The sequence below is a fragment of the Phoca vitulina genome, unplaced genomic scaffold, assembly GCF_004348235.1.
Source record: "Phoca vitulina isolate PV1807 unplaced genomic scaffold, GSC_HSeal_1.0 scaffold49, whole genome shotgun sequence".
NCBI lineage: Eukaryota > Metazoa > Chordata > Mammalia > Carnivora > Phocidae > Phoca > Phoca vitulina.
Genome location: NW_022589752.1, coordinates 12,485,988 through 12,502,970, shown reverse-complemented (window position 1 = coordinate 12,502,970; position 16,983 = coordinate 12,485,988). Strand labels below are relative to the sequence as shown.

Sequence of the window (16,983 nt, the reverse complement as noted above, 5' to 3'; positions counted from 1 at the left end):
ATTCAGAATGATTTGATAACTATCTACCTGTGTCGGAAAGACCAGACAAGCTCAGGGTCTTCCCACTCCTCCGCCATCCCAACTCTTCCCCCTAGTGATTCAACACGTTCCTACAACACCCAGTGCTCACAAGTGTACTCCTTAATCCCCATCACCTGTTACCCATTCCCGCCACCCACCTCCCCCGCTGCCTGTAACCATCTGTTTGTTCTCTATAGTTCAAAGTCTGTTTCTTGGTTTTTCTCTCTCCTTATTTCCGCATATGATCATTTGTTTTGTCCCGTAATACTTCTAACACAGCATTTATCCGCTGGTTTGTATTTTCAGAAATAAATGGGGATAATAATAACCTCCTCTCAGTCGTGTTCAGATTAGTCATAGTGACACAAATAAGGTACTCCATGAAGTCTAGCTGTCTAGGCCCTATTGCCATGGGACAGTGGAATCTCTGGAGGCCAAGCAGTATCCCCCCATGACCCATCCCTCTCCCTACTCTTTGTCTTAGGCTGAGAATCCCCCTAGCAGAGACTTCCCAGTGAGCCTGTAAACCAAGGGAAGGGAGAGGTCCAGCACAAAGGGAGAGCTATGTTTCTGCTCACACTTACAGCGCATTCAGACTGCAGACTTGGCTCCCAACCGAAAGTGAAGGTGCCAAGAATACTCCAAATACCTTGAGGAATTGGATGAACCAAGTACCTGTGTACTTTTAAACAGCCAGATTCTGAATTGTTATTGGCAACAATGGTCCCAAGGCTGGGAAACTGGCCAGATGGAGAATGAGAATTTCAATTTCTCATGAGTTGGCAAAGTTTAAGATTTTACTATATTGCTGATGAGTGTCTATGAAAAGCAGAAGCATTAAGTTTCCCAAGTTAGGTGTTGAGCTACATACAGTGATAGATTACATAAAGATGCAAAGTCCCAGGAGGTTTAGACATTATCTACTCTCAGTATCTTCAATTTAGAAAAGTTCTCAAAATTTTTTTGTTATTTTTGCTGTTTCATCAATTTATGTCACAGTCTTGATGAAAAATAAGATGAATTTTACTTAAAGTAGTTCACACATAATCCATAGTGCTTGCCAGAATTAGATCTGGGGGCTACCTTTTTTTTTTTTTAATCTTTTTAAAGATTGTATTTATTTATTTGTCAGAGAGAGTACAGGCAGGGGAAGAGTCAGGTAGGGCAGGCAGAGGGAGAAGCAGGCTCCCCGCTGAGCAAGGAGGCTGACGTGGGACTCCATCCCAGGACCCTGGGATCATGACCTGAGCCGAAGGCAGATGCTTAACCAACTGAGCCACCCAGGTGTCCCAACCGGGGCTCCCTTTTTAAATTTAAACTTCCTCTCCAAAATATTTTCTATTAATATAAATGCTTATGCTTTTATAAAGATTAGTAGCTTATTTGGGGGTTCTAGTCAGAAAAAACTTAAAATAACTGTCAATTTTTTAATAAATTGTTCTAAAGTCATTTTTTTCTGTACTCAAGAGTGAATAATCCTACTTAAGAAAATTTTTATGAAAACTTGAAAATGAAATAGATCAGGCCTATCAGGTTTTATCCTGGGATCCTGGAATCTATGTGTACTATAGAAAACTGAATAAATCCTCAAGAGAAAACTTTAGTTAGCATTTTCTATGCATCTCATACACACATTAATGCAAAACTTCATATTAGATTATAGGCCTATACGTGAAAAATAAAACATCACAAAGTTTTAAAATTCTTAAACATGCTTTAAAAATGTTTATTATTCCATTTAGATACAATGTTCATTTTACATATTTCTTCATAATTACCTTTGTAAAAAATTGCAATAAATACAAAGTAACAATGAGAAATATCACAGGAACAAACTCCTCCATTTTTTTAAAAATCATCCTATAACACAACATCAGTCAGTTCTGAGAATATTAAATGGACTGGTTATCCTATCACAGGGAATTGTTTGAAATTATGAATATTGGCCAGGGCCAATGAATTTACCAGAAATGTTTTTCCTTAAAACAGAAACAGCACTCAAATTGTTTCCTAGATACTTGGCCCTGATATTCCTACTGTGGGAAGATATTTAAACAATTTAGGTATAATTTAGGAGACTAGGTTAGCAAGTATTTTTACCCATCATAGCCTGACGCTCCTTCCTTCTTCAGCAAACTAAAGTGTTAACATACTTGCGCCCATGGTCCTAATGGGAGTTGTGGAATCCTGTAATTCTGGAAATGTGGTTTTTTTCCTGAGTGATGCAGGATGTGCAGTCACAAATTTAGGAAGAAGATGGGGAGAAGTGTTAGAGCAGAGATTAGGAATGAGTAACCAGAGGTCTGGCTTACCACTGAGAATCCAAATTAAAACATAAAAAATATCACTTGAAGACTGAACATTGTATTTACACCAATTATACAAATTTCAGGGTATCCACATTCAAAGATAGAATTGCAAAATAGGAAAAGAGAAAGTGACTGTGTCTTTCCTGGCTATGACAACAATATGCTACATTTTCCCATCAGCACTTTTCATGACATTTTCTTCCAGATGGAAGGAGGTTGCATGAAATGCATTGTTTGAATCACCAATGAAGAGAATGCACATCCCAATGAAGGGCTTTATTAGTGAAAATTCATTGACGGTTTACAAACCTATGTGATAGCTGCATTTAAAAGCAATCTAAGAAGGAATGTATTACATGTGAAATGGGTCTAACAGTTTGATTCTATTTTGCAGAATACCTAGAAAGTAATCAAACAACAGTCTTGTTTAAGCGCAGAATTTTAAATAATGTTTACTTTCCTTACGGATAACAGCAACAAAATTAGTCACTTTGTAAATTTTAGTATGACTCCTGCAATTATGTACTTTTTAGATTTCCTTTCATTACTTAATCCACAAAATTAATTAGGATGTGTAGGAAATATAATGTTGTATTTTAAATAGTTCTTCAAAACATATTTTCACTGATAATTATTTTTACACATATTTATATTTAAAATAAAATATATAAAAATTCCCTCATATACACATGAGCTATTTCAAAAAGTGGAAGAACCCTTTTCATATGTAAACATTTTTAAAGAAATATTAACAAGAGAATAATCTTCCCATCCAAAGACAAAGATCTCCAATATCTCTCTTATTCAACAGATATTCTTCTCATTTTTTCAGCTAATTCTTTTCTCACTTCAATATGTTTTTCTAAATTTTGCACTTCATGTGGAAGATTGATGTCCCAAACAGACAAACAAGATTGTATCTCTACAAAAGAAAAAAAATGAAACCATGTTTCAAAGATCGTCCATAAGGCATTTTTATTTTATTTCAATTTTGTCCATTTATATTTAGTTGTCTTGTACAAATATATATATAAATACAGCTAAAAATAATGCACTAAATTACTGCTATTTATAAGAAACTCCATTTGGAAAATGTTTAAAATATCTTACAGGAACTACTACATTTCAAAAAGAGTATGGACCTTTAATAATCTAACATTTCATTTTTTGAAAGAAATCATTTTTTCAAACACTGTTCAAAATCAGACCTAATATGGATATTGGTAAGTTGTAAGGAAAAATATCCACATTTAGCTTAAATGTGGGCTAGTTCTCATTTTATAGTGGTTGGTATCTCTACTTCATTTCAAAAAATTACTTAACACTGCTAAATCACTGAAACTTAATTTTGAAGATTTATGTTTAAATTATTTACACTCTAAAGAAGCTACCAATTAAAACTGCTTGAAGTATTATAGCATATGTTATATTTATTATAAATGTATAAAACACATAACATGTTATAATCATCAATGTCATTGCAATGTGTTTGGAATACAGTATCTTATTAAACATTACCTTTTTGGTATTGTGTACTTTCGGCACTTTTCCGGATATACCCCAAAACCAGCATGACATTTTTAAGGCTTCCTTTAAAAAAATATGAGTCTTCTGTTAAAACAATATATTAAGTTGGACTTTAAAAAGTCCTTGGAACTTACTTTATAATTCTACTTTTTAGGAGACACTTCAATTATATTGAATAAAAACTCTCCAAGACAAGCAATTATTTAATGTTCAAAAATTTGTGATCTACTCCTTGCTATAATTCCTATGAATTGTGTCAATCTGAGAAAACAATTTAACCTTTGAAAAACGGGTTTAATGTTTATACAGCCCAAGTTATAATATTAAATGAGATCATGTGCATGAAGGTGATTTGCCACTAGTCAAATGTGAAGCACTTGGATAAAGAATTGGATGGATGTATATACTGAGAGTCTGTCACCGAGCCATACTTTCTTCTCAAGTCATTCGCTGAGAGGCCCTAGAGAGGTCCTAGCAGTAAAGGGGTAAACAAACACATGCAAACTCAACCCACATGGAGTTTACATTCTAGTGAGGAAATTGACATTAATTAAAAAAATCCATGACCAGGACCAATGCTATGCAAGAGAGATGTTATGAGAGCCCCCAAGAAAGAAGTTTGACCTCATCATTATTGACTTCTCAGGGGTTTTGATATATAAGCTGCCATTTTGAAGAAAGAGTTAACTTAGTCTATCTTCCTGGCTTAGTTAATTACATTAATTTAAATAAGCCAAGAATGAAACAGCACATGAAAAACCTTGTGGCCATATGAAGCACGGTATTTCAGAGGGACTGAACAATATTCTAGAGCAGAAAGCGCTGGGAAGAATGTGGTAACGGGCAGAAGCTAGGAAGGTGAGGTGAAGCCACATTGTGCCTGCCACACCTTGTAGATTCTGTTTAAATTTATCTTTATTTTAAAAATCAATTAAACCCACTGAAATCCCACATAATGTCAATAAGGAACAACCACTTGGGTCCTAAAGTACATACGAATTAAATCAGAGGTTGGAACAACCTTGGTAGAATAAAACTAGAGAGACAACCCACTAGACACCTACTGCTCTGCTTGCGTGGACACGTATCCTGATAGCTAACTAGGCACTCACAGCATCTAATCTCACTCCTTCTGTGCAACTCCAACATCCATTCACAAAAACTGGGTGAGAGTAAGGAGAAACACTTGTCATTGCTTAATATATTCCTGTAAAAGGAATTTACTATTTTCTTCACCTGTCAAACACATTATGATGTATTTGCTCAAGTTATATAAACTCTAGTTTCACAGAACTTAATCCCATTATGTTATTTTCATGATCAACTTTGCATATATGCTAATACTGTACTCTAAGCCAAATAATTAGTTAAAAGAAGACAATGGAATGTATTTATGTAGAAAACATATTTCACATGCTGTCATGATTTCTTCATATTTAAATAGAAAAATAAGAGCAAGAAAAGATGAAGTTTGCGTAAAACATCATGATTGTCAATACTTGCACATTGTAGAGTTCAGCATATATTGCTACAAGAATATAAATTTGCTTATAGGATGAAAAACCAAACTGAACAAGGGTGGGAAGCTTAAACTGATCAAAATAAACATTTGCTTTAATATCTTTGGTTAAAATTTAAAAATAATCAACATTATCTATTTCCTCGTTTTGCCTTAGGTATAAAAAGTAAGATGCAAATTTAGTGCTCAGCCGCAATAATCTGCTTCTCTATGGGACTGAGAGCATCTACTCTCTCTGTTTTTTTAATGACCCCATTCCAAATGTCTTCCACTCCTGTTTCATTCTGTGACCAAGACACTTGAAATGACATTGGAAAGTGAGAGAAAAATTGAAAATAAAAGCATATTTTTATAATCTCAGACAATATGAGAAAAGATCTAAAGGAGAGAAACTTACCTAACTGTGCTGTCATCATGACTCTGACAGAGTCACAAAAATTGTGAATTATACGTATAATTCGACGAGTTGAAAGATCAAGGAGTAAAATATGGCCTCCTCCAGTTCCTATCCAGAGAGCAGTGTTCTTCTGGAGGCAGAGGGTTTTCACTCTCCCAGAATAAGATAGTTTGTGTTTTGATTCTGCATTTACTTTGACCATTTCCTCCCTAAAACCATAAAGTATGCATTAATAGTTTTATCAACAACTAAGAGATAAAATAGATGTATATCTACATATAAATAATATATACAGCATCTTAAACTATGAATACATGAGAATATACATTATATATCATTAAAATCCTACAAAACTGGTTTTGTTAAATACAGAATGCCGAAGTAGCTTCTCTACTTGAAACAAATTATCAAAGATAACACAACCATAGCCCCTTCACTTCAATAAATTCTGAAGTACATAAAATGGATATAATTTTTATAAATAACAAGCCTATGTAATTCAGTAAAAAAAAGAATAAATTTGCCCAATATAAATAGAAAAAGTTACTTTCAAAAGCTTTCCATGAAGTCTAAAATTTACAAAGGAAAATTAAATTGTAGTCATTTGTCTGTATAAGATATCAATACCAACCACTAAATTCTTCCCTGAGCCAGTGAATAATTCATGACAAAAATGAGGTGTCAAGAAATAAAAGAACTCTAATACTTCTAGAACTTCAGGAAGTAAGGGAGTCTTTACCACCCAGAACTCCCAGCACTTCAGAATATAAATCGCCTTACCATCCAGAGAAAAATGAAAAGATTCTAGGAGAGTAAACTTTGAAGTCTCATTTTATAGACATAGGGCATAATCTAAGTGTTTTCCAGAGTATAAAAAATCTACATAGTAAAAACAAAACAAAAGAAAAATTATAAAGTGGCTAGCAAATAAGGCTGGCAGTGGTCCTGTTTCCCAGCAGCAGCAGCACACAAAAGATGTGTTTGATTTGAAGTCTGAGATTTGTGTCTGACATGCTGGATCAGACTAAGAACTGGCTGTCAGTCTGGTGTCTTGACCCTTCGTCCTTAGGGACTTAGTGCACTGGCCAGTCCAGTAGGTTATCCCCCATTTTTAAAATTGTTTTGTGACTTGAGAGCAAAGTATCCTTGGACCTATAGGATAAAATAAGTAGTAAACTTTGAGGGCTGCCTGGATGGCTCAGTTGGTTAAGCATCCAACTCTTGGTTTCCGCTCAGGTTATGATCTCAGGGTCATAGGATTGAGCCCCATGTCGGGCTCTGCACTCAGCGAGGCATCTACTTGGGATTCTCTCCCTCTGCCCCTCACCCCATTCCCACTCTCTCTCTCCCTCTAAAATAAATAAATAAAATCTTTTTTAAAAAAGTAGGAAACATCGATACTGTAACATCACTAGATGTACCATCAGCAATGAATCCAGTATGATCACTTTCAATAATGTACTATTTTTGCATTAGAGAATATTCTTTGTAATACCTTGAAGAAACCATATACATTATGTTCCTTTTTTTTCCAAAATGAAATTTGCTAGATACCAAGAGATTGTGCTAAAAAGCAATAACAATTTTGTTTCTGAGTTTTTGTTTGTTTAGTTTTCTAGTTAGAGGTAGAAACAAAGTACTATTAGTCATACTGCCTTTCTCTGTGAAATCTGAAATGTAAAGACAGCTCTTACAAGCATAAAATAAAGAACCAATGACATTGTACCTACAGTCAACAATATGTTATACACCTAAAAATTTGTTAAGAGGATCAGTGTCACATTATATTCTTTCCACAATAAAATACAATTAAAAAAACAATTAATTTACTTTAAAAAGTGCACACAGTCTATCAGTTCAAAGAGTTTTTCAGTTTTCTTATCCCGTACTTCCACAAATGGGCTATTTTTCTTAGCAACGTAGAGAGCCGTATCTACCACCACCGCTATGATGTTGGAATCACTGAAAGCTGCATAAGAAAACCTAGAGGGAAAGAAAGAATGTCACTACTATTCATTTCTTGCACACAGATTGGCTACCATAGGCCCTATCTTCATGGCAAACTCCTACTAGTTAGTCCTTGAGGCTTAACTTAAAAGTCAGCTCCTCTGGAATTCATCCCTGACCTATCAAAATACACCAGTCATTCCCTTTCCCGCACTGGTACTAGCTGTAATACTTTAGAGCTTATGAAATGTAAAATTGCATTTATTAATTAGTACGTCCCTGACACTAGACTGTAAATGTGATTTCTTAAGGGCAAGGACCATGTATTTTCTATATAACTGCAATCCAGTGAAGAGTCACCAAGTACCTATCTATCTAGTGATAGACGGGTGAGTATCTATCTAGCAAAATGCCTGGTTAACAAAGTAGGCAGTTTGTGAAGTGGATGGACAGAAGAATGGATGGATGAGGAATGAACTAACAGAAGGAATGAACAACCACAAAAAAGTTAAAATGGTTAAAGTTGCAATGCAATCAGATAAATGACATGAAAATGTCACAGGGTGTAAAAAAATCTTTAGTTTGTCCTAGGGTAGGAAGACTTTTTTCCTCCATCTTTCTTGTCCTGGCGAAGGAGGCAAAAACACGTGTTGCCAGACAGCCACTACATTTTAGGCAATTCCTCCCTGAGTTTTGCTGTATTTAACAGAAGACAGCCAAACTAGTCCAAATATTCCATAGTTTTAGAATTTATAAAATATTTTTGTGTGTTATCCTGTTTGATCCTCAGTAAAAATCTTATAAAATATTACAAATCTCAATGTCTGTAATTGCAAAAAGCTTACAAGTGCTAAATAACTTGCTCGAGGCCACATGACTGGCATGGTACGGAAGGAGGACTCTATGCAAGTCTTTGGAGGCCCATGGCTCCAGAGGCCCCATCATCTTTTACTTCCTGTCATGCCTCTGTCAGTGTGCACCGAGGAATAAGGAGGGCAGTGAGGATGAAGCAGCATCTAATTAGCGATGTGGTATCTGCTTAGCCAGTGAGAGACCAAGGCAACAGGAGATGCTTTTTGAGAAGACAGTAAATATTTCCATGTGTCTATGAAACTGGGTCCTAATCTCTTTTGGGAGGTGAGCAGCTTTGAAAGCTTCATGTTTATGGGTGATCTCTCTGGGAAAGTGTTGATACTCCAAATCTTACATGGAAATGTAGGGGATCGATACCCATGATCTCATAACATGCTCTATGAAATTAAAAGAAGAAAACCTGGGGGCCCTTCTTTTTAAATATTTTCAGGCTTGTTTAGGTTGGTTAAAAGTGGAAATTCCAGAATGAGAATAAGTTTATCCAAACATGTACCACACACTAGGAAACAAATCTGTGAACATGACAGAAAACAAAAATCCTCACCCACGAGAACCTACAATACATAGCAATGTATCTGAACCCCAACTCTACTTTTGAATCACCTGAGAGCCTGAAAAGAAAAATACTGACAGCTGGGCTCCACCCCATGATGAATTCTTCTGATTTAATTTGTCTGAGGTGAGTCCCAGGCAGAAGATTATTTTCAGCTACCTAGTGGTTTCTAAGTGGGACCAAGCTGAAAACCAGTAGGTTTAGTATTATTAAGAAAACATTTTTGAAACTTCTTTTATAACAATGAAGGGACATAAGAGCTGCAATGGGAGAACAAATCCAAGGCACCTAATCTGCACAGGTGGAATCAGACACCACCACTCAGAGGAAGTGACATCTGAATTAAACTCAGCAGGGAACACAATCATCATCCAAGAGAGGGAGAACCTTAGTTTAAATATATAGCCAGGGAAATAAACAAAGCTGTCTTTGAGAACTGAGATGATTTCAGTTTGGCTAAAGCACAGAGGGCAAGGAGGCTGCAAAATATTAATTTAGAGAGGGAAGCCAGGGTCTGGTAAGCTCTCTTAAGAAATCTGAACATCATGTAAAGGACAACGGGACCTGACTGGGGGTTTTAAGCAAGAGACTGACATCAGATTGATTTCCATTTTAGAAGAGCCCCTCTGTCTGCAATGTTGCGAATGGACTAAAGGGAGCACAATCAGAGGTTGAGAACTGGTTAGAAAGATGCTCTTGATAACATGGTCATCGATGGTGGATGACAGCCTGCCCCGTGGAAGCAGCAGTAGGAAAAGTGAGAAATACAAGAATATGAGAGTCGATTAGAAGGAGAGTTAAGTAGACAAAGGGAGTAAAGGACAAAGGAGTCAAGGATTACTCCCAGAATTTTGGTCTTGGGCAACTGGATAGATATTGAGAAACCAGGATATTCCAAGATAGGGATTTGTGACTCAAAGCGATTAATAATCATAACTAATATTTACTAGAGCTTACCAAGTCCTGGGCATTATGTTAGTTCCCTATATTAATTTTGTCTAGTCTTCCAAACATCCCTTTGAGATAGAATATATTACAATTCTCAGGTTAGAGAAGACTGGGTATTTAAGAAGTTCTTGCCCAAATTTACATAATCAATACATGGCAAAGCCAATATCTAAACTACAATTTATGCTGTTATCCATCAACCTATGCTGCTTCTCCCTGAGGAATGTAATACAGAAGAACCAACTGCAATGATTTGGTTAAAATGCAACTCTAAATATTGAAACAACAAATTGGTACAAGGTTTATAGTTTATTTTCACTTGAAAGTGGCTATCATTAACTTTGCTGTAGAGAGGACATCTGTGTAATTATCAAATCTAGAGATGACTTTATTCCTGAGGCATATGTTTCTTACAATCAACATTTAATGGAAGTTATCCAAAACACATATGTAAAACCCACAGATGAAGTAAAATACTGCTAAATTTATCGCCTATCAAATTCATGTTTAATTTGATACAGAGATAATGAAATTGTTAAAAATTTAGATGGATAAATACTACTAGATTATCATGGTTTTTCATATTTTATCCCAAACATGATGAGGCTGGGTGATATCTTTAATAGAAAAATAAATTATGCATTTTAAAAGATTTTTACTTGGATTGCAATAGCATTATTGATATGATTATAACGAGAATAAACATGAATAAAGCAGTAAATTAATTGTACAGATAGAAATAACTTACAGCTGATTTGTCTTTGTCTCAATGAGCTTCTGAATGGTGAAATCATCAGAAAATGAGAAAAGTTTTGTACCACATCCTCCCCACATAATGTTTTTTTCAGTTGAATTCATGGATTCACTCAAACACATCAGTGGAGTACTGACATTTCCTATATTTAGTATCTTCAAAGGAGCGGCTCCTTTACACTTTGCCAAGAAGAGAAACACATTCATTAAACTGAGTATCTGCAAAATGAAATGCTGTATAATTTGCTGTGCTTTCTAAAAGCTACTTTTCCATCATAAATGGCTAGAGGTCTTAAAATAAAAATTCAAGATACATTTTTCAAAGGATTTATGAAAACACGATTCAATTCAAGTGGAATGCAAACCAATCTCTGTACTTCTCCATGCAAAAAATTTACAGGAAATAACTCAGGGATTATACTCTACTTGTTTGTCTCTCATCAGATAATCAGTTTTTTGATAACAAGGAGTATAAATGGGTAGGATGTTGGATAAATGGATGGAACCACAGATGCATGGATGGAGGAAAGAATAAATGTTTTATTGATAAATGAGAATCTGAAGAACAGAAAGTTTTATGATTTCTTCCAGACTAAAGAAAATCTGAAGAACAGAAAGTTATATGATTTCTTCCAGACTAAAGAAAAAGTTGGTGGCCAGCCAGATTTAAAACTTAAGTTTTGTTTTTTCCACAATATATTTATAAGGAATTATCACTTCATTTACATAAAAATAGAATTATTTTCATTACTAACATTTTAAATCAGATCTCATTTATCATTTTATCCTTAGTTCATTCATATCAAATGTATAGTCAACAAGTATTTATAGAGGATCTATTGTATGCAATAAATGAAAAAAAAGGAAAAGAAGATGAAAAGCAGAATTTCTGACCTTGCTCTTAGGGAGTTTATGTCACTTAGAAGAGGGGTGGGAATAAGCATACATAAATAACTTAAAACAATTTTTGATGTAGAATGGATTCAACATTTACCTTAACAGTTTTATCTTCAAAAATTGCTAAATTGCCATCAGCAGTTCCCACCAGAAGAAAATTTTTTTGCTTGCTAAAAGAAAAAATGTCAAAATTGTTATAAAAAGAATGGTGATATTGACCAAGATGGCCATAACGTTCCCCTCTAAAGCTGATTAAACTTTAGACAGGTTTCTGCATGACTATGGGCCCCTGACATCCCTTTTCTTACTGCATTTATTTAGAAAACTGAACAGCTGTAAATTCTTGCTCTGCCCATTTGAGATGTAACCCCTCAGCCTCTTGTCAGTTCTACGGCCCAGGCCCAGGTATGTGTCTCTGGGAACTAGGAGCCTTCCTTTTTTTTTTTTTTTTTTTAAAGATTTTATTTACTTATTTGACAGAGAGAGACACAGAGAGAGAGGGAACACAAGCAGGGGGAGTGGGAGATGGAGAAGCAGGCTTCCCTCAGAGCAGGGAGCCCGATGCGGGGCTCGATCCCAGCACCCTGGGATCATGACCTGAGCCGAAGGCAGACGCTTAACGACTGAGCCACCCAGGTGCCCCCTTCCTTTTGAAATGTAATCATCAAGAAAGGCAGGGCCCCATCTCCCAGTCTCTTGGGAGGGTAAGAGCTTAACTTCAATAACGCAAAACTCCTGAATCGTTGAACACTACATCAAAAACTTATGATGTACTGTACACTGGCTAACTGAACATAATGAACAATAAAATAAAATAAATAAATAAATAAAATAAAATAAGCAACAATTAGCAAACACAGATGGCCTAATCACACTGACCCCCCCACATATTAAGTCCTCCAGTACTCTTCTACCAGCTCATCCCAGTGTTAAAAACTCTGCCACCTTTTGTTTCAGCAGAGACAGCTGAGTCCAATCTCTGTCCCTTATTGCAATAAGCTTAACTAAAGTCTTCCTTGCCTATTTAATGCCATCTGATGAAATTTTTCTCTGACGATATCCAAATAATTTCAACTCCAAAACTGCCAGTGGAGTTTCTATTTCAGCTGCCAAAAACTTTAGTTTCACATTTTTTCTAATATTTATTTTCCAGTATTGACTTAAACCAGAGTAATACATGGGGTATAATCTTAATGGCTCCTGGAAATCATCCTGCCCCAAGTATTATAGCAATCAGCCTGTGACTCACACCTGCAATCCTGCCATTTAGATAAATTCCTTTGAAATGAGATCCCCACAACTAATAATGCTTGAGTCATTTTCACCTATTAATAACTTATGAATTCATTTACTGGATATTTTCTCAATTTGATAGTGAACTGATATGTTTTAAACTAGCACATAACAGGCTATTAATATTCAAAAAAAGGATAAAGAAAAAGTCATCCCTGAAGAGGTCCTACAAAGAAAAGCAAACTGATGTGAGGGCTGGTAGAGAAACAGACCAGAGCTGAAGTATCACCAGCAGTAGGTGTGGCTGGCCTGAAGAAGGGACTGATCTGTTTTATAACAACGGCCGCAGCTTGAGCTATAAGAATATCTTTGTGGCCTCCCACAATGCCCTTTAAAATATGCAAATAAATAGAAATATGTTAAAAATGAGCAGTTTTTGCTGAAGCAGTAACAGTTTTCCACACAATTCAGTCATATAAAAGGTATGTAATTTTCTCCCAAAGTTCAAATTCACTACAGCACCTTTGCTTGGGAAAGGGATTGCAATACAAGCAAGTCACGGAATCAGTCATCTTTTCAAGGGTATGTCTCTTTTCCCCATCTTCGGTATTGATGACCAGGAGCATGCCAGACTGTGTTCCACACACAATCCAGCTTTCCTTTTCCACAGGAAGAGGCACCAAAGCCAGGCACAGTATTCTACTATCAATAACTTCCTGTTAAAAAAAAAAAAGAAGAAAAGAAAACACACTCTGAAGAACTTGATTCAAGCTTAAGTAACTAGAATATGAATAGAATGAAAATATTGTTATCCAGACACTTAACTCGTTTTATTCTCTTGCTTTTAATTTTAAAAACAATGCCAATTTTACTTAACTTTCAACAATAAATGAATTAACTGGCAAACAATTTTGCCCTTCTAAAGTGCATCGGAAACTAGAATTAAAACTGAAATTTGTTTTTCGGTATCCTTATTTGTCACTCTGTCAAAATAATATGAGAGGACTGTTCAACTTTAAGAATAATAATTAGCCATAACATTTATTTCAAGGCAACAGTCAAAACATTACATTGTTTTGTAAGTCTAGAAATTTATCTTTTATTTGCTAATACAATTTATTGATCCATCTTGTAAAGCTGGGCTCAGTATTTCCTCTGTCAGTCATGTGTGTGCACGCACCCCGCTCCCATTCTGAGTGCGGGCTACTAACGGCTCAGAGCAGCACCCTCCACTGCAGAACTGCCCTTCGCTGATGGGGGGGGCTAGCTTGCCCGGAAATGGCTGGGCGGTGACATCACACCCATCCTTGGACAGACTGAAGCCAATGACTGACTGCTATGTGGGAATGAAAGACTGACTCAATCTGTGCTGCTATTCAAACCCCAGAATTTCTCATGGCTAAATGGAGGGTAGATTTCCTCAGAAACTACATTTTTGTGGAATCTCTTCCCCTGTTCTTTTTGACTTCCTTCACTTCCTTAAAAGTTACTCTCTCCTTAAATCACTTGTACAAGAAACTCTGTCTTAGACTGTTTCTAGGAATCCTGACCTAAGACACACATATACTATGCTTTTAAAACAAAACACAGCCTATTTAATTTCATGTAAATACTCTTGTTCTACCAGAAAGCTAAATAATACTCCTATATTGCTTTCATTTAATTTCTTCCAAAATAACTTTTTTAACTGACACATGCTTTAAAATCATCCACAAAATAAATTTTCTAAAGTATCTGTAATTTAAAGGGTACTTGAATTTACCTCAGGAGTGTGTTTTTCAGTATTTAAGTCGAGAAATAAGAGCTGTCCTTTATCACGGTGCCCACAGCCCAGCCAGATGCTTGCATTCTTGCTGTTATGATTTGTAGCAACCATGCATTCAACACTAAAGTTTTTAGGTATTGATATATGTCTCATCAGACAGATTAACTCAGCTGAATTCAAAGTGTCAAAGACCTGAGAAAGTTTAAAAATAACAAAACAATACACATGAAGTTAACATATGTGCTCTTGTAAGATCATATTATTGTGCATAATGTAGAATGATGTGTTATAGCTCTATCAAGAAAAACCTAAATCTGTTAAACTGTGATCTAATCCAAACAACAGGATAAATAACCCAAACTACAGATAAAATTACATTAAAATAATACTTATTTTTAGACTAAGCATGAGATAGACTCTTTTGTCTGTATGGTATGTTTTGTAACTTGAAAAGAAAGAAAATCTCGAAAGTGCCAACTGAACAGAAATTTAACAGAGTCAGGAGCTATTTTTCCCTCAGTTTGATACCACAGAGACACATCATGTTACAGATAAACACTGGCCAGCAATGGAACAGACCTTCTGCCAACTGAAGGGAAAAGAACTTTTGATCTCTGGTAATGAAATTCACAAATCACCTCTAGATTCTGTTTTCATGTTTTTCTTTGAAACACAAAAGAACTAGAGAGACAGGCAAGGGGGGTGGGGACCACTGTAAGGAAACAGAACCAGGACTCGGGAAACTGGAATTAGAGCCATGACACAGCCACTTGCCTTCCACCCACGAGACTCTGAGAAAGCTCCTTATTCTCTATGCCTCATCTGACAAAGGTGATGAGTCTACCTATCTTGCCTAATATATACTGTACTTAAAGATTAAGTGGGTATGTCAAAGTCAAATACTGTCATATACTAAAAAAAAAAAAAAAATTCAAGGTAGTTATGTAATCTATAAAATACAGGTAAAGTATTATTGAAAATAAAAGGAGGAAAGAGTAAAACAATAATTAAGCTATGGAAAATTTCACTGTGAAAAAAATTTAAAAATACAAGTGATTAACACCAGTGGGGGTAACCAAAATACAAGTGAATAACAGCAGTGGTAACCAAAATTTACAAACAAGCGGACATACAAATGGCCAACTAGTACATGAAAAGGTGCTCAACATCACTCATCATCAGGGAAATACAAAGCAAAACCACCAGGAGATATCACCTCACACCTGCCAGAATGGCTAGAATCAAAAAGACAAGAAATAAGAAGTGCTGGGAAGGATGGAGGAAAAGGAAACTTTGTGCACTGTTGGTGGGAATATAAATTGCTGCAATTACCATGGAAAGCAGTATGCAAGTTCCTCAAAAAATTAAAAATAGAACTACCATGGAACTTCCAGTTCAGGGTATATACCTAGAGGAAATGAAATCATTATCTTTAAAAGATATCTGCACCCCCATGTTCATTGCAGCATTATTCACAGTAGCCAAGATGTGGAAACAACCTAAGTGTTCATCAATGGATGAATGAATAAAGAAAATATGATATATATGTATATGTATATACAATGGAATATTATTCAGCCATAAATAAGAAGGAAATTCTGCCATTTGTGACATGGATGGACCTTGAGGGCATAATGCTAAGTGAAGTACATCAGAGAAAGACAAATACTATGTGGTATCCACTTATACGTGGAATCTAAAATATAATAAAATAAAATAAACAAAACTAAACAAGCTTCTAGATACAGAAAACAGACTGGTGGTTGCCAGAGGCAGGGCATGGGAGTGAGTAAAATGGGTGAAGGGGGTCAAAAGGTACAAAATTCCAGTTATAAGACAGGAATGTAATGTATAGCATGGTGACTAAAGTTAACAATACTATACAGTATATTTGAAAGTTGCTAAGAGAGTGGATCTTAAAAGTTTTTATCACAAGAAAAAAAAATTGTAATGTGTGAGGTAATGGATGTTAACTAAACTTATTGTGGTAATAACTTCATAATATATATGTATCAAATCATCATGTTGTACACCTAAAAACTAATACAATGTCTATGTCATTATGTCTTAATAAAACTAGGGGAAGGGGGAAGGTAGGGAAAGTAGCCAAGATAATTACATAATGTTTGTTAAAGTCAGTGTATGTACTCAGCTATTTTTGAGCAGAAATTTTAAAGTTGAACAAATATTTTTCAACGAACTATGATACAAAATCAAGAGTTCACAACATAAAGAGGGCTC

General features: G+C 35.5%; 1 protein-coding gene across 2 annotated transcripts in view; it reads right to left on the bottom strand.

Moving 5' to 3' along the window:
* Nucleotides 1-1,737: 1,737 nt before the first annotated feature.
* The window catches only part of LRRK2 (leucine rich repeat kinase 2), a 140,198-nt gene continuing 124,952 nt past the window's right edge, over nt 1,738-16,983 (bottom strand). For both annotated transcript variants that reach the window (XM_032432646.1, XM_032432647.1), the window contains 8 exons: nt 14,740-14,934; nt 13,500-13,693; nt 11,842-11,914; nt 10,843-11,027; nt 7,604-7,756; nt 5,774-5,982; nt 3,849-3,920; nt 1,738-3,252 (listed from right to left, as the gene is read on the bottom strand). In XM_032432646.1, the coding sequence (XP_032288537.1) occupies nt 3,131-3,252; nt 3,849-3,920; nt 5,774-5,982; nt 7,604-7,756; nt 10,843-11,027; nt 11,842-11,914; nt 13,500-13,693; nt 14,740-14,934 (1,203 nt within the window). In that variant the 3' untranslated portion in view covers nt 1,738-3,130. The remainder of the gene's footprint in view (nt 3,253-3,848; nt 3,921-5,773; nt 5,983-7,603; nt 7,757-10,842; nt 11,028-11,841; nt 11,915-13,499; nt 13,694-14,739; nt 14,935-16,983) is intronic.